This window comes from Hyperoodon ampullatus, assembly GCF_949752795.1.
Source record: "Hyperoodon ampullatus genome assembly, chromosome: 13".
Lineage (NCBI taxonomy): Eukaryota > Metazoa > Chordata > Mammalia > Artiodactyla > Ziphiidae > Hyperoodon > Hyperoodon ampullatus.
Genome location: NC_136926.1, coordinates 25,110,094 through 25,130,336, shown reverse-complemented (window position 1 = coordinate 25,130,336; position 20,243 = coordinate 25,110,094). Strand labels below are relative to the sequence as shown.

Genomic DNA, 20,243 nt, shown 5'->3' with positions numbered 1-20,243 from the left:
GCCCATCTCCACTTTCTCTTCTACAGTAGTCTTTCCTGCACTTACTCTTTCGGTGCATATGTGGTGTGACAACCAAAAGCTGGATTGTTATCTGTCGATGGGAAAGGGAAACTGAACCAAATTAAAATGGAGCACTTCCAACCTTTTGGGAGCGGGGGCATCAAATAGCAATTTCACTTTATCCCTTAAGCCCCACGTATACACACACACACACACACACAAAATGGCTTAAAATCTAAAGTACCCCTAGAAATCCAGGAGCTAGAGGAGAAAGGGGAAGACTAGCTCCAGAAAGGATGCCTTTGTCAGCACAGTTTATGAAAGTCCCCTGTGAGTCTCACCTCACTCCTTTGCACGCCAGTGCGTCTCTCCTTGCTTCTCTTTTGGATTCAGGTTTCTTCACCAGCCCTCCTGTGTTACCTCAACCTTATGGACCAGCAGTCTACTTTCCTGTAATTTCTAGTATTCATATTTAAGTTAGTGGTATCGCGTTATGTCCTTTCACCTTTGAGTAGGGTTCCTTGAAAACACTAAGACGCTTGCTCAGCAGATGAGAGCATAGGGACGTGAGTAAACCAGCCACCACAGGTTGGAAAACCAGGAGAAGGGCAGAATGGTCTGGAATGAGAGGACCTGTCATCTGCCCTTCCTCAGCCCCAGCTCCAGTCCAGACAGCACAAGCCAGTGTAGGGGACCTTCTGTCAAGGAGGAACAGTCGTCAACCCAGGAGTGCTCAAGGAGCGGGCTGCTCACTGACGGGGAGGCAGAGCGTGTGCCTTTGTGTAAGCGGCGTCGGTGGGCTTTCCCCCATAATCAGGGTACGAACAGAGACAGGGCCCAGGGCCGCTGGGTCGTAAGGAGGGAGTTGCATGGTGTCTCGGAGAGTCCCTCATGCTCAGAAATCTGATCGTGGTCGGCGGAGAGACGGTGAGACAGCCTAACAGTCAAAACAGTTCCGTAGCAAGCTCTGGGTATTACTTGTATGTAATGTGTTTATTTTGGAGAAAGATGGACATTAGGAAGTGGTGAGAGTACATCTGAAATATCCTTTCCTATGTGCATTTCGGCCAAAGGGATCTGCCGTCGGTACTTGCGATAAATTCTTGTTATGAACTCGGAGATGCCAAATATTTCTCACCTTCTCTCTCCTGTTTAGGGTTAAGGAAAACATCGAGAACGAAAGCGTGCAGTATCTCATTTGGTTATCATTTCCGCCTTGATTAGGTCAAGTGGATTTTGTGGTGGAAACCACACGCGTTTGGTAGACTAAAATGGAAAAGTTACCAGCCAGGAGACCCTGGTTTTGGGTGTACCATTCGCTATCTGTGTGTGCGTTTGTTTTGATTACTTTAATAATACAGTATCATGAACTACTTAAATATGTACATTTTAGCAAATAACCCATGTTCCCGTTACCCAATGTGAGAAGTGAAACATGACCAACACAGTGGAAGCCCTGGGTGTCCCCCTTCCTTCCCTTAGTTAACCATGTAATATTTTAGTCAGGTCACCTTTACCCTCTTCAGGTGTGGTGTTAGAACCTGTAACAGGAAGACAACAGCCACCCTGCTTAGCTCACTGGGTTGTTATGAGAATCAAATGAGTGGTGTCTGTGAAGGTGCTTGGAAAATCTCGAGGTGCTGAGTTGAAGTCAGGAAGGATTTGCCCAAGAGCTGATTTAGTTGTGTTGGGTGCCAGCCTGCGTAGACACAGCTCAGGTGTTTGGTGAGCACTTTTCTCTATACCTTCTTCCAAAGAGAATTCTTAATGAAGAAAAGTCAGTGAATCGAATTCTTCAGAGTCCCTCAGTATATGTTAATTCAGCAAATATTTTCTGAGTACCTGCTATGTGTGAAACAACTATTCCAGGCAGCAGGGATATAGCAGTGAACAAAATGCACAAGGTTCACGACCTGAAAACAATTCAAAACCATCTTTATTTTCTTATTTACATTGGGTCTATCCTTGGATGCTTAGACATGTCTCATCTACATTTGATGAGATCTCACTTAAATCCAGATTTATACTAAGAATTGTTCACAAGGCAGTATTTGCATTGAAATTAGACAGATGTCTGTTAAAGGTTTAAGGTATTTATTTTCCTCAAACTCAGTCTCTTACAGAGAATTTTTTGGTGCCAGATAATGCTGGCATTTGAGGTAGAATTTTTTGCCTTTGTTTTAGCCAGTTTAAGCTGAGACAGCTTTCTACTACCCTGCAAGGTTTTAAACTTTTATCCCTTCCTTTGATTTGTGTCAGGGTGAGCCGTTTGGTGTAAAAGACTTGACTCCATATCTGCATCTGCCCCCATGCTGTCATCCGGCGTAGAGACCCAGCCCGTTCCACTCGATTCCTCCATGTCTGCCGAGGTGCAGGAATTATACTCTGAACTCCCAGTGAGTGTCTCCAAAGAGCTTCATGCTGACCCTGAGCCAAGTGCGATTCCAGATGTAAAACCTGGAGCCTCAAGCTCTCGTATAAGTCAGAGTAGGGCAGTGCCCTTGGAGCTGCAGAGGACTCCTGTGGAAAGTTGTCACGAAGAAACCCCTGAGACCTTGGACCATGGGGGTGAGCCTGGGCGGTGTGGGCTGGTGGACCCCACAGCAGAAGGTTCTGTGGCTTCTGGGATCTTGGATAGGGAAGTGAAAGCCAAGAGCATGGAGCAAAAGGTCTTCAGAGATGGAGGGGACCAGGCGGAGATTGTAAGAGACCCCTGTGAGGGAGCAAAGGAAGACACACGTCAATATTCCACAGCTGCTGAAGAGAAGCTCTGCCCCAGCCAGGTAAGAAATGAGATCTTGATGCAGATCAGTTGAGTGGGTATGGCATCTTTCCAGCTGGACTAACACTCCTCAGGATAAAGTACAGAGTCTGACAGGTAGCTTATGATTTATTCTTGAAACATTTCCAAAATGTTGATTTTGATGTTAACTTTCTTCTGATGATTTTTAAAAACATTCGTGTCACATCAGACACTTGAGGAGAGGAAGTGCGTATCATGAAAACGTGTCAGTCCTCTGACACAGCTACTGTATATGGCATGTTGAGTCTCTCTGTGATGGTCATGTGGGATTTCTGTGTCTGATGTTAAGGAACGATGTGTACTCATTCCTTGAGTTTTGGTAGCGTCATGGTTAGGATAGAGTGAGGTGTCACAGGGGTATCTTTGAGGGAGACTGTTGACCCAGCTAGGGCTTCATAGGATGGATACCCTTGCGGGGTCTCCATATTTCAGAAGTAAGTCCTAAGCTTTGCAGGTCTAGAAACTTGACTTATATCTTTTGTACATCAGAGGTGATGATCTCCAAAGGACTGATCCAAGCTACCCCCTTTCATGAGAGACTGAAGCTTAAATCAGAAAGCCAATTCTTTAACTAACACACAGTGAAAAGTGGAATCACTGCTTGGTGTGGCATGGAAAATCCCATCTCTGTGAATTTGATATTGGAATAAGAGGGATTAGTTGGGTGAGACTAATGGTTAGTGGGCTAAGGTAGCCTGATGGACCCCAATTCCTAAAGGAAGTTTTACCTGCCAAGTGGACCAGAAAGCTTACTCTTTGCCCTGGATGGTGCCTTAGATTAAGAGTTAGTAAACTTTCTGTGTAAAGGGTCGTACAGTAAATATTTTAGGCTTTGCAGGCCATATGGCCTCTGTTGAAACTACTCAACTCTGCCATTGTTGCTTGAAAGCAGGCATAGGTGATTCTTACAAAAATTAGTGTGGCTGTATTCCAGTAAAGTGTTGTCTATAAGCACAGGCTGTAGTTTGTCAACCCCTGCTCTATGTACTAATAAATTTGTATTCTCTGGGCTTCCTGGGCTAGGCTCCATTCCCCACCTGATAAAAATACATCATTTCTTTACACAGGTTGCAGGGCAATTGACTGTCATTAGTAGGCTGCGTATATTAACCATAATTAAGAATAGATAAAGCATGAAGTAACAGTTGAACAGAATATCAGATTTTATGCTGTAATGACCTATCCTTAAAAATATAGTTAAATGAGCAAGGTAACAGATCCAAAGTTCCTTACTCCTTGCTATGGTGGGCTACATCTAACAAGATGGAAAGTTTTCTTCATGTAAAATTTGACATAAAGTGAAATTTTGCGTATATAAATGAACACAACATACTTATATCAGTACATGTATATACACACATATATACGTACCACCCAACTCGAGAACTAGAAGATTACTGTCTCCCTATTCCTTTTCTAAACCATTCCCTTTCTCCCTTTTAACTCCACCAGAGGTAAATTCTATTTTGAATTGTGTAAAGCAAAATGAAATTTAATAGATATAAATGCAAGATTTTGCACTTGGTTTCATAAAGGGAACTACACACAAGTGGAAAACAGAAGTGAAAAACAGAAGCCCTACAGGTTTTAACTGGTTAATTAGAATTGACTCTGTAGCTGCCAAGAAAAGCCAGTTTGCTCTTAATATACATTAACAAAATGTGTTGCCTGGACAGAGGTTGTGGTTGTGTGCTTGTGTGCTGGTTCACCTGTACCTAGAGTATCATCCTCATGGTTCTCTCTCCCCTGCCCCCCCAGCACCCAGATGAGCTCAAGATACAGGGAGGATGGGGTGGGGGGCAGAGGGGAAGCAAGGAATGAGTCAGTGTTGGGGTTCCTGGCCAAAGCAGAGCCTGTCCCTTCCTTTTGACATTGAGCCTGGGGTCCTGTGGGAGGAATGTATTCATGGATAAGAATTCACACTAAGGACACAATGTGAAAATACCCCATTGGAAGCCGAATTGCTGGGTCTTCCTGAAAAATCAGGAGGAATGAGAGAAGCCTTTGAGACTTTGGAGGGTTGAGCAGAGCAGTTCTGTTGGGCACAGTTAAGCTCAGGGGAAGACGGGTGGGACGGTGGCAGCTCCTGACATTCTTAGGTCACAGCACCATTGGAAATCTGGATGAATGCTGCAGGCCTCTCAGAAAAGCAGACACGCCATCCCGGAAGGTCTGCAGACTCCAGACATCCTTGGACCCCAGGTTAACTCTTGCTAGATGGCAAAACACCACAAACATAGTCAAAAGACAACTGACAAATTGGGAGGACATATTTGCAACGTATATCATGGATAATGGGCTTATATCTCTAATGTATAAAGACCTCTTAAATTGGGGAATGAAAAAACCCAATAGAAAAATGGAGGAGACACTTGAGTAGATAAGTCACTGCATGCATGTGTGTTTGTGTGTGTGTGTGTGTGTGTGTGTATTGTATTTAAACACATGAAGATGGCCAACCTCACTCATAATTAGAGATGCAAATTTAAACAACCCATGATACTACTTTTATGAAACCTATCAGATTGGTGAACATGAAGAATTATGACAACACACCTGGTCGGCAAGGCTGTGAGGAAAAAGGCTGTTCTCACACATGGCTGGTAGGAACGCATACTGATACAACCTTGCAGAAGAGGAATTGGGCTACACTTAACAAAACTATGCCCTGACCTGTTGACCCAGAACTCTCGTTTCTAGAGAGTATCTACCCTGAAGATACACCTCCCACAGCATAAAAATATGTATACACAAGGTTATTGTTTGAAGCATAGTTTATTATTGCAAAATGTTGGAAGCAACCTAAATGCCCACATATAGGAGACGGTTGAATAAACTGTGGTATATAAACATCCTTCCCTTGAGCCCTGTGCAACTGTAATAAAGAATGAAGATCTCCATGTACAGGTACAGGTGTCCCCTAGACCACTTCTGCGTTTGGTGATTCTCTGGAATTCACAGGACACTGCACATGGTCAGATGCACAGCTAAGATTAATTACAGTGTAAGGACATAAAGCAGTCAGCAAAGGGAAGAGGGGCATGGGGGCAATGTCTAGAGGAAATCACGCACAGGCTCCCAGGAGTCCTCTCCGAGTGTAGTCACACACACTTCACTTCCTCTGGGAACAAAGTCTGCTCATACATGTGAAATGTCTACCATGGAAGCTTGTTAGAGTTCAGGCTGGTCACATACCAAAATCCCAGACGTCACAGGAGGAAAGCAGGGGTTCCCCATGAATCACATTGTTGTATAGGTGTCGTGAGCCACTCTGATCATTCAGGAAATGGTGGAGACTCTCCTGCAATCTAAATTCCCAGATGCTAGCCAAGGCTACCCTTGTAAGCACGCCTTTCTAAGAGTAACAGTCAGGCCTGCTGCTGTTAACTCTTCTGCAAAGGAGGATATACTAAGTGGAAAAAGCAAACTGTGAAGGACTTTCTACAGTATCCTCCCTTTCATGCATGAAAGAAGGGGAAATAAGCAAGTGTACAAGTGTATGCTCATTTGTATAAAACACACACATGTGTACACACAGGAGGGATGAGCCAGAGAAGAACCATGTCACTTCTGTGGGGTTCCTGCCCCGCAGATGCACAACCAGGATCTAACCATGAGGAAACATCTGACAAACCCAAACCAAGGGACTTTCCAAAAGTTATGAAAGATGAATACGTACGGAACCCTCTCAGTTGAAAGGGGACTGAGGAGGAACGATGACTAAATGAATTCTGGGAGCCTGGATTGGATCCTGGTCCCGGAAAAGGGTGTTATGGAGCCATTAACAAATTTGAATAAGGTCTTTAGTTAGTATTTTATTAGTGTTAATAACTATACTGTGGTTATGTAAGATGTTAACATTAGGGAAAGCTGGATGAAGACTACAAGAAATTTTTTTGACCAATATTTGCAATTTTTTGGTGTATTGAAAAGATTATTTCTAAATCAAATGTTTAAAAACTTTAAAAATATTATAACAATAAAAAAAACACAAAATAACCTCTTCTTGATAGAGGGAGACAAAATTTAACTCAGTATGAGAGGTGCTTTTTAACAGCTAGACCAGTCTAGAAATGGCTTAGGTTACTCAGGGAAGTCCTGTTTATAAAGAGGCTCAGTGACTGTCAGGAATATAGCAAAGGGGATTCTAACTCGGACAAGCAACCTCGGAGGTGTTCTTTTCCATGCTGACATTCTGTGATTTTGTTCTAATAGTTGATTTGCCTTTAGCGGCATTCCACAAAGTTTTTTTTTCTTCAGCTGTTGTTCATCTCAAACCAACAAAGAGGCCCACAATCGTGCACTGGCTCCAGTTTGGGGAATAGTACTCAGAGGTTATCACTTAACCCACTCTTCTCTGTTCCCTCTGAACCAAAATCAGTCAAGGCGGAAGGGTACTGACTTCCACAGAGCTCGGCTCCAGGAATAAGAACTTGCTGTGGTTGTAAAGGACAGCCACCTACACTTTCCGGCGTGGATTGCATGAATTAAATGAATTTAATGAAGTTAAGTCTACTTAGTGAATTTCCCAGTTCATGGAGAAGAACAGCACCAATATTTAGAATTAGAAGTTTACGCTTTTTTGTACCTTGGGCCCTGATGAAACCTAAACTGGTTTTGTTAAATATTCATTTCATTCACTCATTTAACCTCTCTTAAGGTCATTATTAGTTGTGTTTTTGTTTTTCTGGTTTTTTTGGTTGTTGTTGTAAAAGAAAAAGTACATGTTATTTTATGAAGCAACTTATTTTTTTATTTTTATTTTTTGCGGTACGCAGACCTCTCACTGTTGTGGCCTCTCCCGTTGCGGAGCACAGACTCCAGACGCGCAGGCTCAGCGGCCATGGCTCACGGGCCCAGCCACTCTGTGGCATGTGGGATCCTCCCGGACCGGGGCACGAACCGTGTCCCCTGCATCAGCAGGCAGACTCCCAACCACTGTGCCACCAGGGAAGCCCCTGAAGCAACTTATTTTTAAATGTTGGTCTTAACTTTTTTTTTGGCTTTTTTTACTGTGGTAAAATCCATATAACATATACCATTTTTATTATTTGTAACGCTTCAGTGGCATTAAGTACATTCACATTGTTGTGTAACCATCACCACCATCCATCTCCAGAACTCTTTTTATTTTCCCAAATTGGAACTCTGTCCCCATTAAACAATAATTCCCCATATGCTCTCCCCCAACCCCTGGTAACCCCCATTCACTACCTTTCTGTCTATGAATTTGTCTGCTCTGGGGACCTTATGTAAGTGCAATCATACAGTCTTTGTCCTTTTGTGACTGTATTTGACATTTTCTTTAAAGATCCACGTGGGGCTTCCCTGACGATCCAGTGGTTAAGACTCTGTGCTTCCACTGCAGGGGGCAAGGGTTCAATCCCTGGTTGGGGAACTAAGATCCTGCATGCTGTGTGGTGCAGCCAAAATATTTTTTTTTTTAATAAAAAATAAAAAAATAATGATCCACTTTAAAAGTTAAAATAAGTATTCCAGTCATGAAATATTTCAATCATGAAAAGTTAAACCAGCAAAAAAATCATTCTTTCCTGCCTTATGATTGTGTCAAAAAGGTATGAAGACTTGTAACTGGTACTTTTGTCCTTTGATCTGGGATATTCTGTTATCGGGAGGGGAAAGAGTCTGGGAACAGGTGCGTGGAAAGGACAGCTGCAGGAGCCACGCTGAGTGGTGAAAGAACCGTTCAGCTCTGACCTCTGCACTCACAGGAGGAAGGTCAAGAGCTATGGTGCACACAGAGGTTACGGACCAGGATACGGAAAAGACTGGTCTTATTTCAGAATAAAGTGGAAAGACAGGTATGCGACATCCCACACAGGTGATTTGACACTGAAAACTTTTTTTTTCCTGATTTGAACAACCAACTTTATTTTCTTTTTTTTAACTGAAGTATAGTTGGTTTACAATGTTATATTAGTTTCTGGTGTACAATGTAGTGATTTCATTTTTGTTTTCTTGGCTGCGCAGTTTGTGGAATCTCAGTTCCCCGACCAGGGACTGAACCCAGGCCATGGCAGCGAAAGCCCAGAATCTAACCACTAGGTCATCAGGGAATTGCCCAATGTAGTGATTTTTGACATTTTTATAGGTTATACTTCATTTAAGGTTATTATAAAATATTGGTTACGTTCCCTGTGCTGAACATTACATCCTTGTATCTGTGAAAACTCTTTATACCATGCTTTGTTTTTCTTGCTGCTTAGATATAAGCTGTACACAGGGGTAGATCTGCCGGGGTGAATGTGTTGCAAAAGCTTTGGCTTCAAGATACATCATTCGTGCTCAACACAGACACAGAAAAAGTTCTGAATTGTCTGTTAGCGGAAACATACGAAGTATCTGCATCAAATATCTGCATCTTTTGACAGATATTTGAAGGCATATGGACAGGAGACATCAAGTCAGGAAGCACAATGGCTGTTGATCACCCGAGGCATGTTATGCTATTGGAGAAACTTGTTATTTAATGGCATGTTCAGAAAAGACCCAATCTTGTGCAATTTATGTGACTTCACTTAAGGGGAAGGCTGTTACGCTAAATGCCCATTAAGCTTCCTTCCTCGTCACCCTAAGAGTCTCTGATCCTAAGGGAAATTCGCAATAGTGTGAAGCAGCTTGCTGTTTGCTTAAAAGGAAATCTTGTTGGAAAGAACTCATTTTCAGTGATTTAAAGGTGAAAAAAATCTGAACTTCACACTCTCAGTAGTACAGTTGGTGGCCATAAGGTGTTCTCCTGGTCTCCCAGGGTACCGTGGTCCCCACAGTGATGGTTTGCCTGTGGTTCACAGCTCATATTGTTAAAAGTGTGTGACAAAGAAGTGCCCAAAGCACCATTCACATATTGCTGGGACTTAAGGTGGAACTTTCTCCTCATTAGTTTAGCAGTTCTCTTAGATAAATCCTTGTGGCGGACTGTTATTAAATGCCTTACCCAGCTAACGTGATCGATGCCTCATTTAAAGTTTCTCTGAATTGAGATACATGGAGGAAAATTCCTTTTTAGGCTCAGTAAAGATGACTTAAAGTTATTGTCCTACAGCTCTTCCTTCCTAGATATGCACGTGTAGGAAACTGAAAGGTCCATCTAGAGATCCAACGTCTTGTTTATTTTCAGTGTTCTTCACTGTGAGCATGATCACTGCTGTTCCCACAAGTGCCAGGAAATGGGAGGTATCTCATTTGCTCTGTGTTGGGGCCCTATTGTGTGTTCAGTGTGTCGGCAGTCCCACCTGAAGCTGGGACCACCACTGCTCCAGCTCAGGAAGCTCAGTCTAGGAGGAAGTCAGCGAGATCTGCTTACAACCAGGGCTCATGGCTCAGGTGTACCTCAGGCCCTGAGGAGCTTATAACTACCCTGCTTATAAAAGCTGAAGGGCCTGGTGTATGTTCATTTCCCTCCTAAAGATATTTGTGGAGGGGGGGGTTTCTGGCTCAATACTAGCCTCATAGGAATGAATCAGTATTGTGTCTTTTCCAGGATAAACAGCCAGCTTTTTTTTTTTTTTTTTAATTTATTTTTGGCTGTATTGGGTCTTCGTTTCTGTGCGAGGGCTTTCTCTAGTTGCGGCAAGCAGGGGCCATTCTTCATCGCGGTGCGTGGGCCTCTCACTGTCGCGGCCTCTCATTGCGGAGCACAAGCTCCAGATGCACAGGCTCAGTAGTTGTGGCTCATGGGCCTAGTTGCTCCGCAGCATGTGGGATCTTCCCAGACCAGGGCTCAAACCCATGTCCTCTGCATTGGCAGGCAGATTCTCAACCATTGCCCCACCAGGGGAGCCCCACAGCCAGCTTTTAGTGGGAAATAAGATTACAGATGAACAATAAGAATGGTTTTTAAGACCCTCCTAAAATCTGCCTATACTTTGGAGAAGTATTTTAAGTTGGTTTTGATTCCATGCAGTGGGCAGGAGGATGACATGTTGGCTGTGCCAGGCTGAGGCAGAGAATTTGCTGTCAGTTTGACAAATTGCACTGTTACGTGGCATTTCGTATTTTATATAGTTTATATAATGCTACAAACTACTGCAGTGATCTCATTTGATTTCGCAAGAGGGATCCACGTGAACTTTTATCTTGGAAACAGATTTTGCAAGGAATGTTAGGATATTAACAATCAGATGTCAAGATTTAGTAAAATCTAGATGGTAGAGAGAAATGTTTAGGACTTTACCTCTAGAAATCCTGAAACTTAGAACACTTAGCTGATAAAATATTGTAGGAAAAGGACATTGTGTCTGATAAATTTCTGCAAGTGTTTATTACATGATCAGTTGGCTCGAGGGGATGGAGGGAGTTGCACACAGGATGCTTACGCCACACGGCCATTGCTCGCAAGTGGTCTGTTCTGTTCCTTCATCTGCGTTTGGGACCCAAGGCTGGTTGAGCTCCCACCTGATGTGAAGATCGCCCACCGCCGTGGTGCTGGTGGTTGGGGGTCCCTCACATCTGAACTCAGCCTCACACTGTTTTTCAACCCTGTCAATTCCTGATCATATCTAGACTTAAAACTTCGTAGGGTCCACAGCCCTCTGTGAGGGGAAACTTGTTTTTCATAACTCAGAACCTTCAGGAGAAGTCAGCAAGGCAGGAGGAGAGAGGAGTCTGGCACTCCTGGCTTCTGCTGCTCCCCTTCACTGTTAGGAGTCATGGCTAAGCAGGGAGACGGGGGGATGGCTTGAAGCAGTCAGGTTGGCACTCCACCAGGGTGTGTGCAGGCTCCAGCTAAGACATCTCCTTAGAGCAGCAGGTGGGGCCAGACTAAAATCCCAGCAGTCCCTCCAGGAGCCGGAGCCCTTAGGGTTCATCATACGAGCTCACCAGAGTCCTTGGGAATCTGAGGGGACCTGTATGCTGCTGGCAGGAGGTCATCTCTCACTGCAGAGTCTCTTTTAGGCCCAGAAGAGCTTAGGGCGTTCACTCCAGATGACACCGGGCTCTGTTGGTGACAGTCCTATTGGCTTTTCTCACAGGAAAGTGAGATCTAAGGTCTAATGTCTGCTGGATGGTGAGAGCTCCTGCTCATGGAGCAGCTGTCCTGATAGGGCATCTTGCGAGGTGTCTGTGGTCCCCATTTATAAAACCACCTGTAAGCATGCACTCTGTGCAGCAAAGCTAGCAGGTGGGAGTCCTGCGGCTGGAACGGAGCTGCATCTGACTCCTCACCCCTTGGCTTTTGCTCCAGCACCCGGCCTTTCCCATAAAGTATTAACCTGAAGAAATACTCTAAATAGCATCTAATCTAACACTTCAAACATTCAGCCTGAGAACTGGAAGTGTGGAGGGTAGTATCATTTTGGAGAAAGGATCAAGGGTAACTACAAATAATGATGTTCTCTTAACCTCTTATTTTGAAATAATTTGAGACTTACAGAAAAGTTGCAAAAGTAGTGTGAAGAATTCCCATTACCCTTCATGCGTATTCCTCACATGTTAACATTTTACCACCTTTGCTTTTTTTCCCTTCTGAATAATTTGAGCGTATAGTTGCAGATGTGATGCCTAAATACTTGACTGTGTATTTCCTAGCAAACAAGGGCATTCTGTCAGATGACCACAGTACCCTAATCAAAATCAAGAAATTAACACTGATCCGAGTACATTTGGCCAATTGTCCCACTGAAGTCTTTTGTAGCAAAAGAAAAGAAAATGTTTTCTTGGTCTAGGAAAAGTCCAGGATCATTTGTGGCATTCAGTTGTCATGTTTGTTTAGTCTCGTTAACATTTTCTCAGCTCATGACCTTGGCACTTGAAAGAGTACAGGCCATTTATTTTGTAGAATTTTCCTCAGTTTGGGTTTGTCTGATGTTTCCTCATGATTAGATCCTGGTTGTGCATTTGTGGGGCAGGAACCCCACAGAAGTGATGTGGTTCTTCCTGTGCATCCTCTCAGCAAGCGCCTGGCATTGAGGTGCCTCATTCCTGGGCAGGGGAACTGCCATCACCTGGTTCAGGTGGGGTCTGCCAGCCCTCTCCACTGTGAAGGTACTATTTTCCCCTTCATAATTATTAAGTATCTTGTGGGGAGATATTTTGAAACTATGTAAATATTTCTGTTTCTCATTCAAACTTTTAGCGACTAGTTTTAACATCTATTGATGATTCTTGAGATAATTATCACTGTGATGGTTGCCAAATGGTGATTTTCTAATTCCATCATTCCTTCTACGGTAAGTAAGAGCTTTTCTTCTCCCCATTTACAAATAAATTTGACCTGGCATCACGCTAGAATTTATACTCTTTTGGCCAAACGTGGTAACACGTAAGTTCTGTGGGAGATGATTGTTTTAAGTTCATGCTGTGCAAAAGCATTCCACACTGAAGTTGCAGTAGAAAGTGAAGGAACAGTCCTGCTTTGTACATGACACTCCATGCCGGGCCTCTTCTCTCACTTCCAGTGATGCTGCTTTATTTCCTCCTGTGTCCACCTGTATTTGCCATCACTTTGATCTCTGCTTAGAGATCAAAGAGAACTTTGCTTAGAAATGAAATGGTTTTGCTTGTTTGTTGTTGTTTTTGTTTTTGTTTTGGGGTTTTTGGGGGGGGATTTTTTTTTTTTTTTTTGGCGGTACACGGGCCTCTCACTGTTGTGGCCTCTCCCGTTGCGGAGCACAGGCTCCGTACGCGCAGGCTCAGCAGCCATGGCTCACGGGCCCAGCCACTCCGCGGCATGTAGGATCTTCCCAGACCGGGGCACGAACCCGCGTCCCCTGCATCGGCAGGCGGACTCTCAACCACTGCGCCACCAGGGAAGCCCTGGGGGGGATTTTTTTTGGTGGAGAATGTGGGCAGTGATTTTTTTTTTTAAGTGCTGTAAAAGTCATCAAGCATTGTAGCAATGATTTCACCATCTGTCAATTTAAGTGAGTGCTATGTCAGAATCTTTTACTTACCAGTTAAATCCATGTGAAAAAAAAAATCTTTGGGCAGAGAAAAAGAGGTGACCCAGAAGGAAACTTTGATGTGAGCTACCATCGTTGGTCTGTCAGTGTCTCCAGCTGGTCAGCCTGGTCGGACCCTTTCCTCACGGGGCCCCATGCCATACACGTGCTGCTGCTGTTGTCCCTTCCCATTTTCCTGAAGTCCCTCTGTAGGTTGTCATTGATGGTGTTCCTCCTTATACCCTCCTCCAGTGAACAGGGATGAAAAGGAAAAATAGCCCTTCCAGGAAGTTTGAGAAAAAAATGAGTATGTGATGCTGAGAATGGTTAGGGACTGAGTTACATTCAACTTCCTGATAGTTTCCATTCAGATTTTCACTTAATTAAGATCACATTGCATCAGTGTGTTTCTTGATTCGGAGGATACTTGCAGGGTTTTGTTTGGATCTGCACCCCGGCATTCTAAACCTCTGTTATTGTCCAGACCTTGGGAAACTTGGCTTTTCAAGCTCAAATTCTAGAGAAGTGGAAGTTTTATTGATTATATGAATTTGAGGTTTGCTTCAGTTCCCAGTCCTTGTGACTGCTAGCAAATTTCCAGGAGTTGGAAAGAAGACTCTCAGAGAATCATTGGCATTGGTGAGCTCGGGTGTCTCTGGATCCTCCCTGACCGCTGGATTTTCTTACCGCAGGAGGACCTCCTGATGCAGGCAAGCAAAGAACATCTATGCGCGGGCCTCCCTGAAGATGGTCTGAGGAACAAAGGTATTTATTTCTCACATCTTTTCCTTCTTCCATTATTAAACACACAATTTTAGTTCACACTGGGAACGTGAGGATTTTAGGTCCCTGCCTTGCCAGATGGACTTCACTGTAGCAGCTCTTGGTATCACTGCCCACGGACGTACTCGGAGGCCCCTGGTATGATCGAACGATGCCTCATTTGTGACAAAAGTTTGCTTCCCACTTTTTCTATAATGAGTCCCCATTGACTGTGAGTTGAACCTTAATGCTGGTGTGAAGTCTTTCATTTGACTTTATAAAGCTGCACTGCTGTGTGGAAGGGTTCACGTGGACGGGGAGGAACCACCGCCGGCCGTGCAGGGCATCCTGCTCTGTTCTCGTGGACGGCGTGTCCACTCCCGGTCACCTTGAGAGTTTGCAGACAGTTTCTCACTTCCGTTACGTCGTTTACTCCTCAAAACCATTGTTGAATATGGGCATCTGAGATACTGCCTTTGATTTGATTGATTTGATTGAGGAAGAAGCTGAGGCCCAGAAGAGAGTGCTGAGCCAAGATTCTTCTCCCACTGCCCCAGGCTGAAAATAATCTTAGGTAACTTTAGCGAGGAGTCTGTGTATCTATTTTATAATTAAGGTTAACAATGTAGAATAATCAAAACTGCAAAAAAAAAAAAAAAAAGCAAACATGTTTAATTGTGTGAACATTTTGTTACTGTGATACAACGTCAGATTTGACTCTGCTTCTTGGCAGCCTGGACAGAAAAGGAAGCACAGACCATCCCTATGAGAAAGGACGCTTGTCCCAGTTTATCACCCTGCTTCCTGCTGCTGGAGATTCTCTCTGTGGCTCAAAGCCTTGGCTGTCCAGTAGAGAGTAAAGCTCTGAAGATGAGAAATGTCGCTTTGTGCATGTCTCACCCAGTCTCAGGGCTTTACTAGGGATGCAGTTTAGTGCCGTCACCTGTCCCCGCCTGGACCTTTTTAGTGGGGCTCCAGTACTGGTATACTGAGTCGTAGGTGTGTTGGTGTATTTTCATCCACATCTTATCACAAAATTCACTGTATGTTATGAACTACATTTAACTACTTTCATTTAACCACTGAATGGACCTTTTAAACAAGAGAACCAGAGTTATTTTCTATGATGAAATCTGCATTCTCAGACTTACCTGGGTTCTCTCCACCTAAAAAGCTGGTCCCCACTGGACCTGGATAAGTTGAGCTCTTCTGAAAAGTGTTCTCAGATAAACTGCTCTGTGGCACTTTTCTTCCTGTGCGAATGCCATTCTTCTTTAGTGTCTTAAATTGGTAAAAGGAAATTGTTTTCCTCCCAAGCCATAGGGAAGGTTCTTAGGTTGATGTGGGGGAGCCTGGAAATGGCAGCTCTGCCTGACTTCTAGCAGCGATGGCCTAGTGCCCGACTGTGAGACATTCTTCCATGCAGCCCCCGAGAACCTTGCAAGCTGGCCCTGTGTTACACCTGCGGGAACCAGCTCGGCTGTCCAGTGTCCCAGGCAGGCATGGCCAGGCAGAAAGGAGGGTTCTAAGCAGGCAGGTCTCCACAGGAATTGAGCCTTGGGAGTGCAAGCAGGCCATGTAGCTGCCACCACGGATTTGAGTTAAACAGATGCACATGCTCTACTGTCGTGTGACCAGCATTTCAGCTTGCTTTGCCAAGGTCAAGGTCAAACATTTACTAACTTACCATTTACTATAGAATTGAGAAGTAAATGATGTTTCTTGGAAACCTGGTTGTACTGTCTCTCCAGGGGCCCCAGCGGCCAAAATTTTCACTCTGCCCCGGACTGTAGCTCCTAGCTCTGGGCATATTAGATATTTTAAGTTTTCCTGATGGAAATCTAATGGATCCTTGCTACCTTTGTTGTGAGCGTTTGTACTGTTGAGCACTGTGCAAATTGCTGTACATAGTTTTGTTTATACTAAGTTTTGATTATTCTGAAATGGGGGCACCTCTGAGGTCAGTGTTCTGTAATAATTTATAAATTTGCTGAGGGGTGAATTTGGGTCCCCCGTACTGAGCTATCTAGTAAGTGACTCTGGTGCAGCTCCCTTCTCTGTGTTGTTTTTCCTTCTCTCTATAAATGTCCCGTTCACAGCACACTCCCAGGTTCACATGGGCTTCCAGGCTTTTGAGGCTCTTTACAGTCGTTCTGTCTGCTGTGGTTCAGTGAGGTAAAATGAGAACACGATTGACTCTTTAATAAAAAGGACCTTTGTGTTAACCAAAAGGAGTCTTTAATTTGTAGAATGCTATTTTGCATATCATTCCCCATTTCTTTTTTTTTTCTTCTTCTTTTTTTTTTTTTTTTGTGGTACGCGGGCCTCTCACCGCTGCAGCCTCTCCCGTTACGGAGCACAGGCTCCGGATGCGCAGGCCCAGTGGCCATGGCTCACAGGCCCAGCCGCTCCGCGGCATGTGGGATCCTCCTGGACCGGGGCACAAACCCGTGTCCCCTGCATCGGCAGGCGGACTCCCAACCACCGCACCACCAGGGAAGATGCATTGCCCATTTCTTGATTGCCGTAAGGCAGATCTGAGAGAAGCGGGCATGGGGACCAGTGCTGGGTGGTAGTCAAGAGGCCATTTCACAAGGGAAGAATGTCCCGTCAGGCCCTCTGACTGTGCCTCTCCCTTCCTGCTGTTCTGAGTGTTAACCTGGCTGTTTCACCATAATTTTCTGTTCAATATTTTATAAAACTAATGTTATCAATTTTTTTTTCCTTGTAACTGGGCTTGATTGGGAAGGTTGCATAAGAAAGATGGAATGGGCTCCTGGAAAAATACAAATATTAGTTCCCACTAATTACTGTGAGACTTAGTTCCCATAGTAACAGTCTCTGTTAAGGCTTATGTGGGAATCCTCTGAAATAGTAGGGTCACCAGAAATTGGAAGAGCATTGAGGAAATAAACTTTGATGCAGAGGTGAAAACATCAAGGAGGGAAAAGCTACCTTATATAATTTTTGGAACCAAATAGTTTAAATTATTTAGAATAACTAAAGTTGAAACAATCTTTTCATAGCCTCTATTTCTATTATGTGAATAAATTAAGCATTTTAAGGAGATGGAATGAACCTATCAATAAAGCCCTTAGGTGGTATATGCATCCAGATTCTTGGAGTTTACTGATCTGTTTGTATAATTGGGAATTACTATCTCATGTTTTGTATTCCCTGTTTATGTCATTATCCTCCTATAATTTACATTTTGGGGAGTGGAAAGTTGAAAAATGAGCCAGTACCACACCCATTTAATAGGCTACAAGGAGGAGGTGTAGACATTTGGGGAACTAATTTTTTTTTTCATTTTAAAAAAAATTAAGGTATGACTTACATATACTGAAATTCACCCTTTTTTTGGGTGTGCATATGGTTCTGTGAGTTTTGACAAGCATACAATTGTGTAATCACAGCTGTACCAGCACAATCAAGAAATAGAACATTTCCATCACGCACCAGTCTCTTGCAGGCCCCTTTTATAGTCTGTCCTTGCCACCCCCAGCCCTTGGCAACCACTTATCCATGTTATTTCCCTATCGTTTTGACTTTTCTAGAATGCCATATACACGTAATCATGCGGGGGAAGCCTATGAGCCTGACTTTGTTCATTTAGTGTAGTGCATTTACAATTAATCCACAGTGCTGTGTATATCGTAGCTCATTGCTTCTTACATCTGAAAGGTATCCTGTCGTCTAGTTGTATCACGATTTATCTACTTCTCATTCGAGGGAAATTTGAGTTGTTTCCAGTTTTGGTAATTATGCATAATGCTGCAGTAAACGCTTTCATACAAGTTTTTTTTTTTTTTAATTTACTTTCATTTATTTATTTATTTATTTATTTATTTATTTATTTATTTATAGTTTATTTTGGCTGTGCTGGGTCTTAGTTGTGGCATGCAGACTTCTTAGTTGCAGCATGCATGCAGGATCTAGTTCCCTGGCCAGGGATCGAACCCGGGCCCCCTGCATTGGGAGCATGGAGCCTTACCCACTGGACCACCAGGGAAGTCCCTCGTACAAGTTTTTGTGTGAACTTGAGTTGTCATTTCACCTGGGCAAATACCTAGGCTTGGGACTGCTGGGTCATTTGGGAAGTATGTGTTTAATTTTACAAGAAATTACCAAACTGTTTTCCAGGGTGGTTGCACCCTTTTTTATTCCCACCAGCAATATATAAGAGTTCCAGGTGAGGAGTTGAATGCTATCTCATTGTTTGTTGACTTATCTGGAATTCAGAAAGCCAGGTGTCCAGTGGTCAGTACAAGCATAGGAGGTGACGGAACTTGTAGGGCTGTCTGCCGCATTCCTTTCACCAGTAGGCAGCCTTTGTGAACCTCCAACAGAGAGCTTCCTTTTATAAGGCATTTCAACATTGCTAACCCATTGCACATCTTTCCAAGAACAAGATGCAGGATAAACCAAAACTTACGTCATATTTAGTTTCCATGTCTAGCCACTTAAATTTTGATCCAGGAAAAGGTTGTCATGGAAATGCTATTGAATCTTTGTCAACCCTCCACCGTGTCTATCCTGAATTAGGGTCATTTGGAGATAACACCAAAAAGGTGTCTGAGTTTTCTGATGTAACTTTTATTATAATTGGAGTATGAGCACTTTTTAATAAAACAATTTCATGGAGATATAATTTATAGACAATAATTTTCACCCATTTAAAGTGTACACTTCAATAATTTAAATTTTATCACTTCCCAAAGAAACTTTGTACCTGTTAGCAGTCATTCCCCATCCCCACATACCTCCAGTCTCCTCCAGTCGCTAATCTGCTTGTGTCTCTGTAGATATGACTGTTCTGGACACTGTATAAATGAGACCTTACAACATATGATCTTTTTGTTTTTGTTTTGTTTTGGCTGCATCCCGCAACTTGCAGGATCTTAGTTCCCCGACTAGGGATCGAACCCGGGCCCCAGCGGTGAAAGTGCTGAGTCCTAACCACTGGACTACCAGGGAATTCCCAAAATGTTCCAATTCTCCACATCCTTTATCAGTTATATTTTATTTATTTTTGGCTGCATCGGGTCTTCATTACTGCACACGAGCTTTCTCTAGTTGTGGCGAGCGGGGGCTACTATTCCGTGTGATGTGCGGGCTTCTCATTGCAGTGGCTTCTCTTGTTGTGGAGCACAGGCTCCAGGCGCACGGGCTTCAGTAGTTGTGCCATGTGGGCTCAGTAGTTGTGGTGCATGGGCTTAGCTGCTCTGCGGCATGTGGGATCTTTCCAGACCAGGGCTTGAACCTGTGTCCCCTGCATTGGCAGGCGGATTCTTAACCACTGTGCCACCAGGGAAGCCCCCAACAGTTATCTTTTGTTTCCGTTGAATAATAGCCATTTTAATGGGTGTGAATTGACATCTCATTGTGGTTTTGATCTTCATTTCTCTTATGACTAATGATGTTGAGCATCTTCTTATGTGCCTATTACCATTCCTATGTCTTTGGGAAAAAGCTTATTCAAGTCCTTTTCCCTTTTGTTTTTCTTTTTTAAAAAATTAATAATTTTATTTGTAAAGCAGTGTAGGATTTACAGAGAAATTGAGCAGATGACACAGAGGGTTTCCATCCCAACCTTCACTCCCCACCCCATGCCCTCCAACGCCCGCCCCCCCCAACCCCGTTTCCCCTATTGTTAACATATCAGTATTGTATATTTGTTACAGCTCATGAAACAGTGTTGTTATACAGTTCATAGTTCATTCCAATTCCCTTAGTTTTTCCCTAATGTCCTTTTTTTGTTCTAGGGTCCCATCTAG

At 43.6% G+C, this 20,243-nt stretch overlaps 1 protein-coding gene across 1 annotated transcript in view; it reads left to right on the top strand.

Annotated features, from left to right (window-relative positions):
* The window catches only part of PRR14L (proline rich 14 like), a gene marked incomplete at its 3' end in the record, with an annotated part of 54,512 nt that overhangs the window by 5,191 nt on the left and 29,078 nt on the right, over positions 1 to 20,243 (top strand). The window contains exons 2-3 of the mRNA XM_079717127.1: positions 2,260 to 2,783; positions 14,397 to 14,469. Coding sequence (XP_079573253.1) covers positions 2,310 to 2,783; positions 14,397 to 14,469 — 547 coding nt within the window. The 5' untranslated portion in view covers positions 2,260 to 2,309. The remainder of the gene's footprint in view (positions 1 to 2,259; positions 2,784 to 14,396; positions 14,470 to 20,243) is intronic.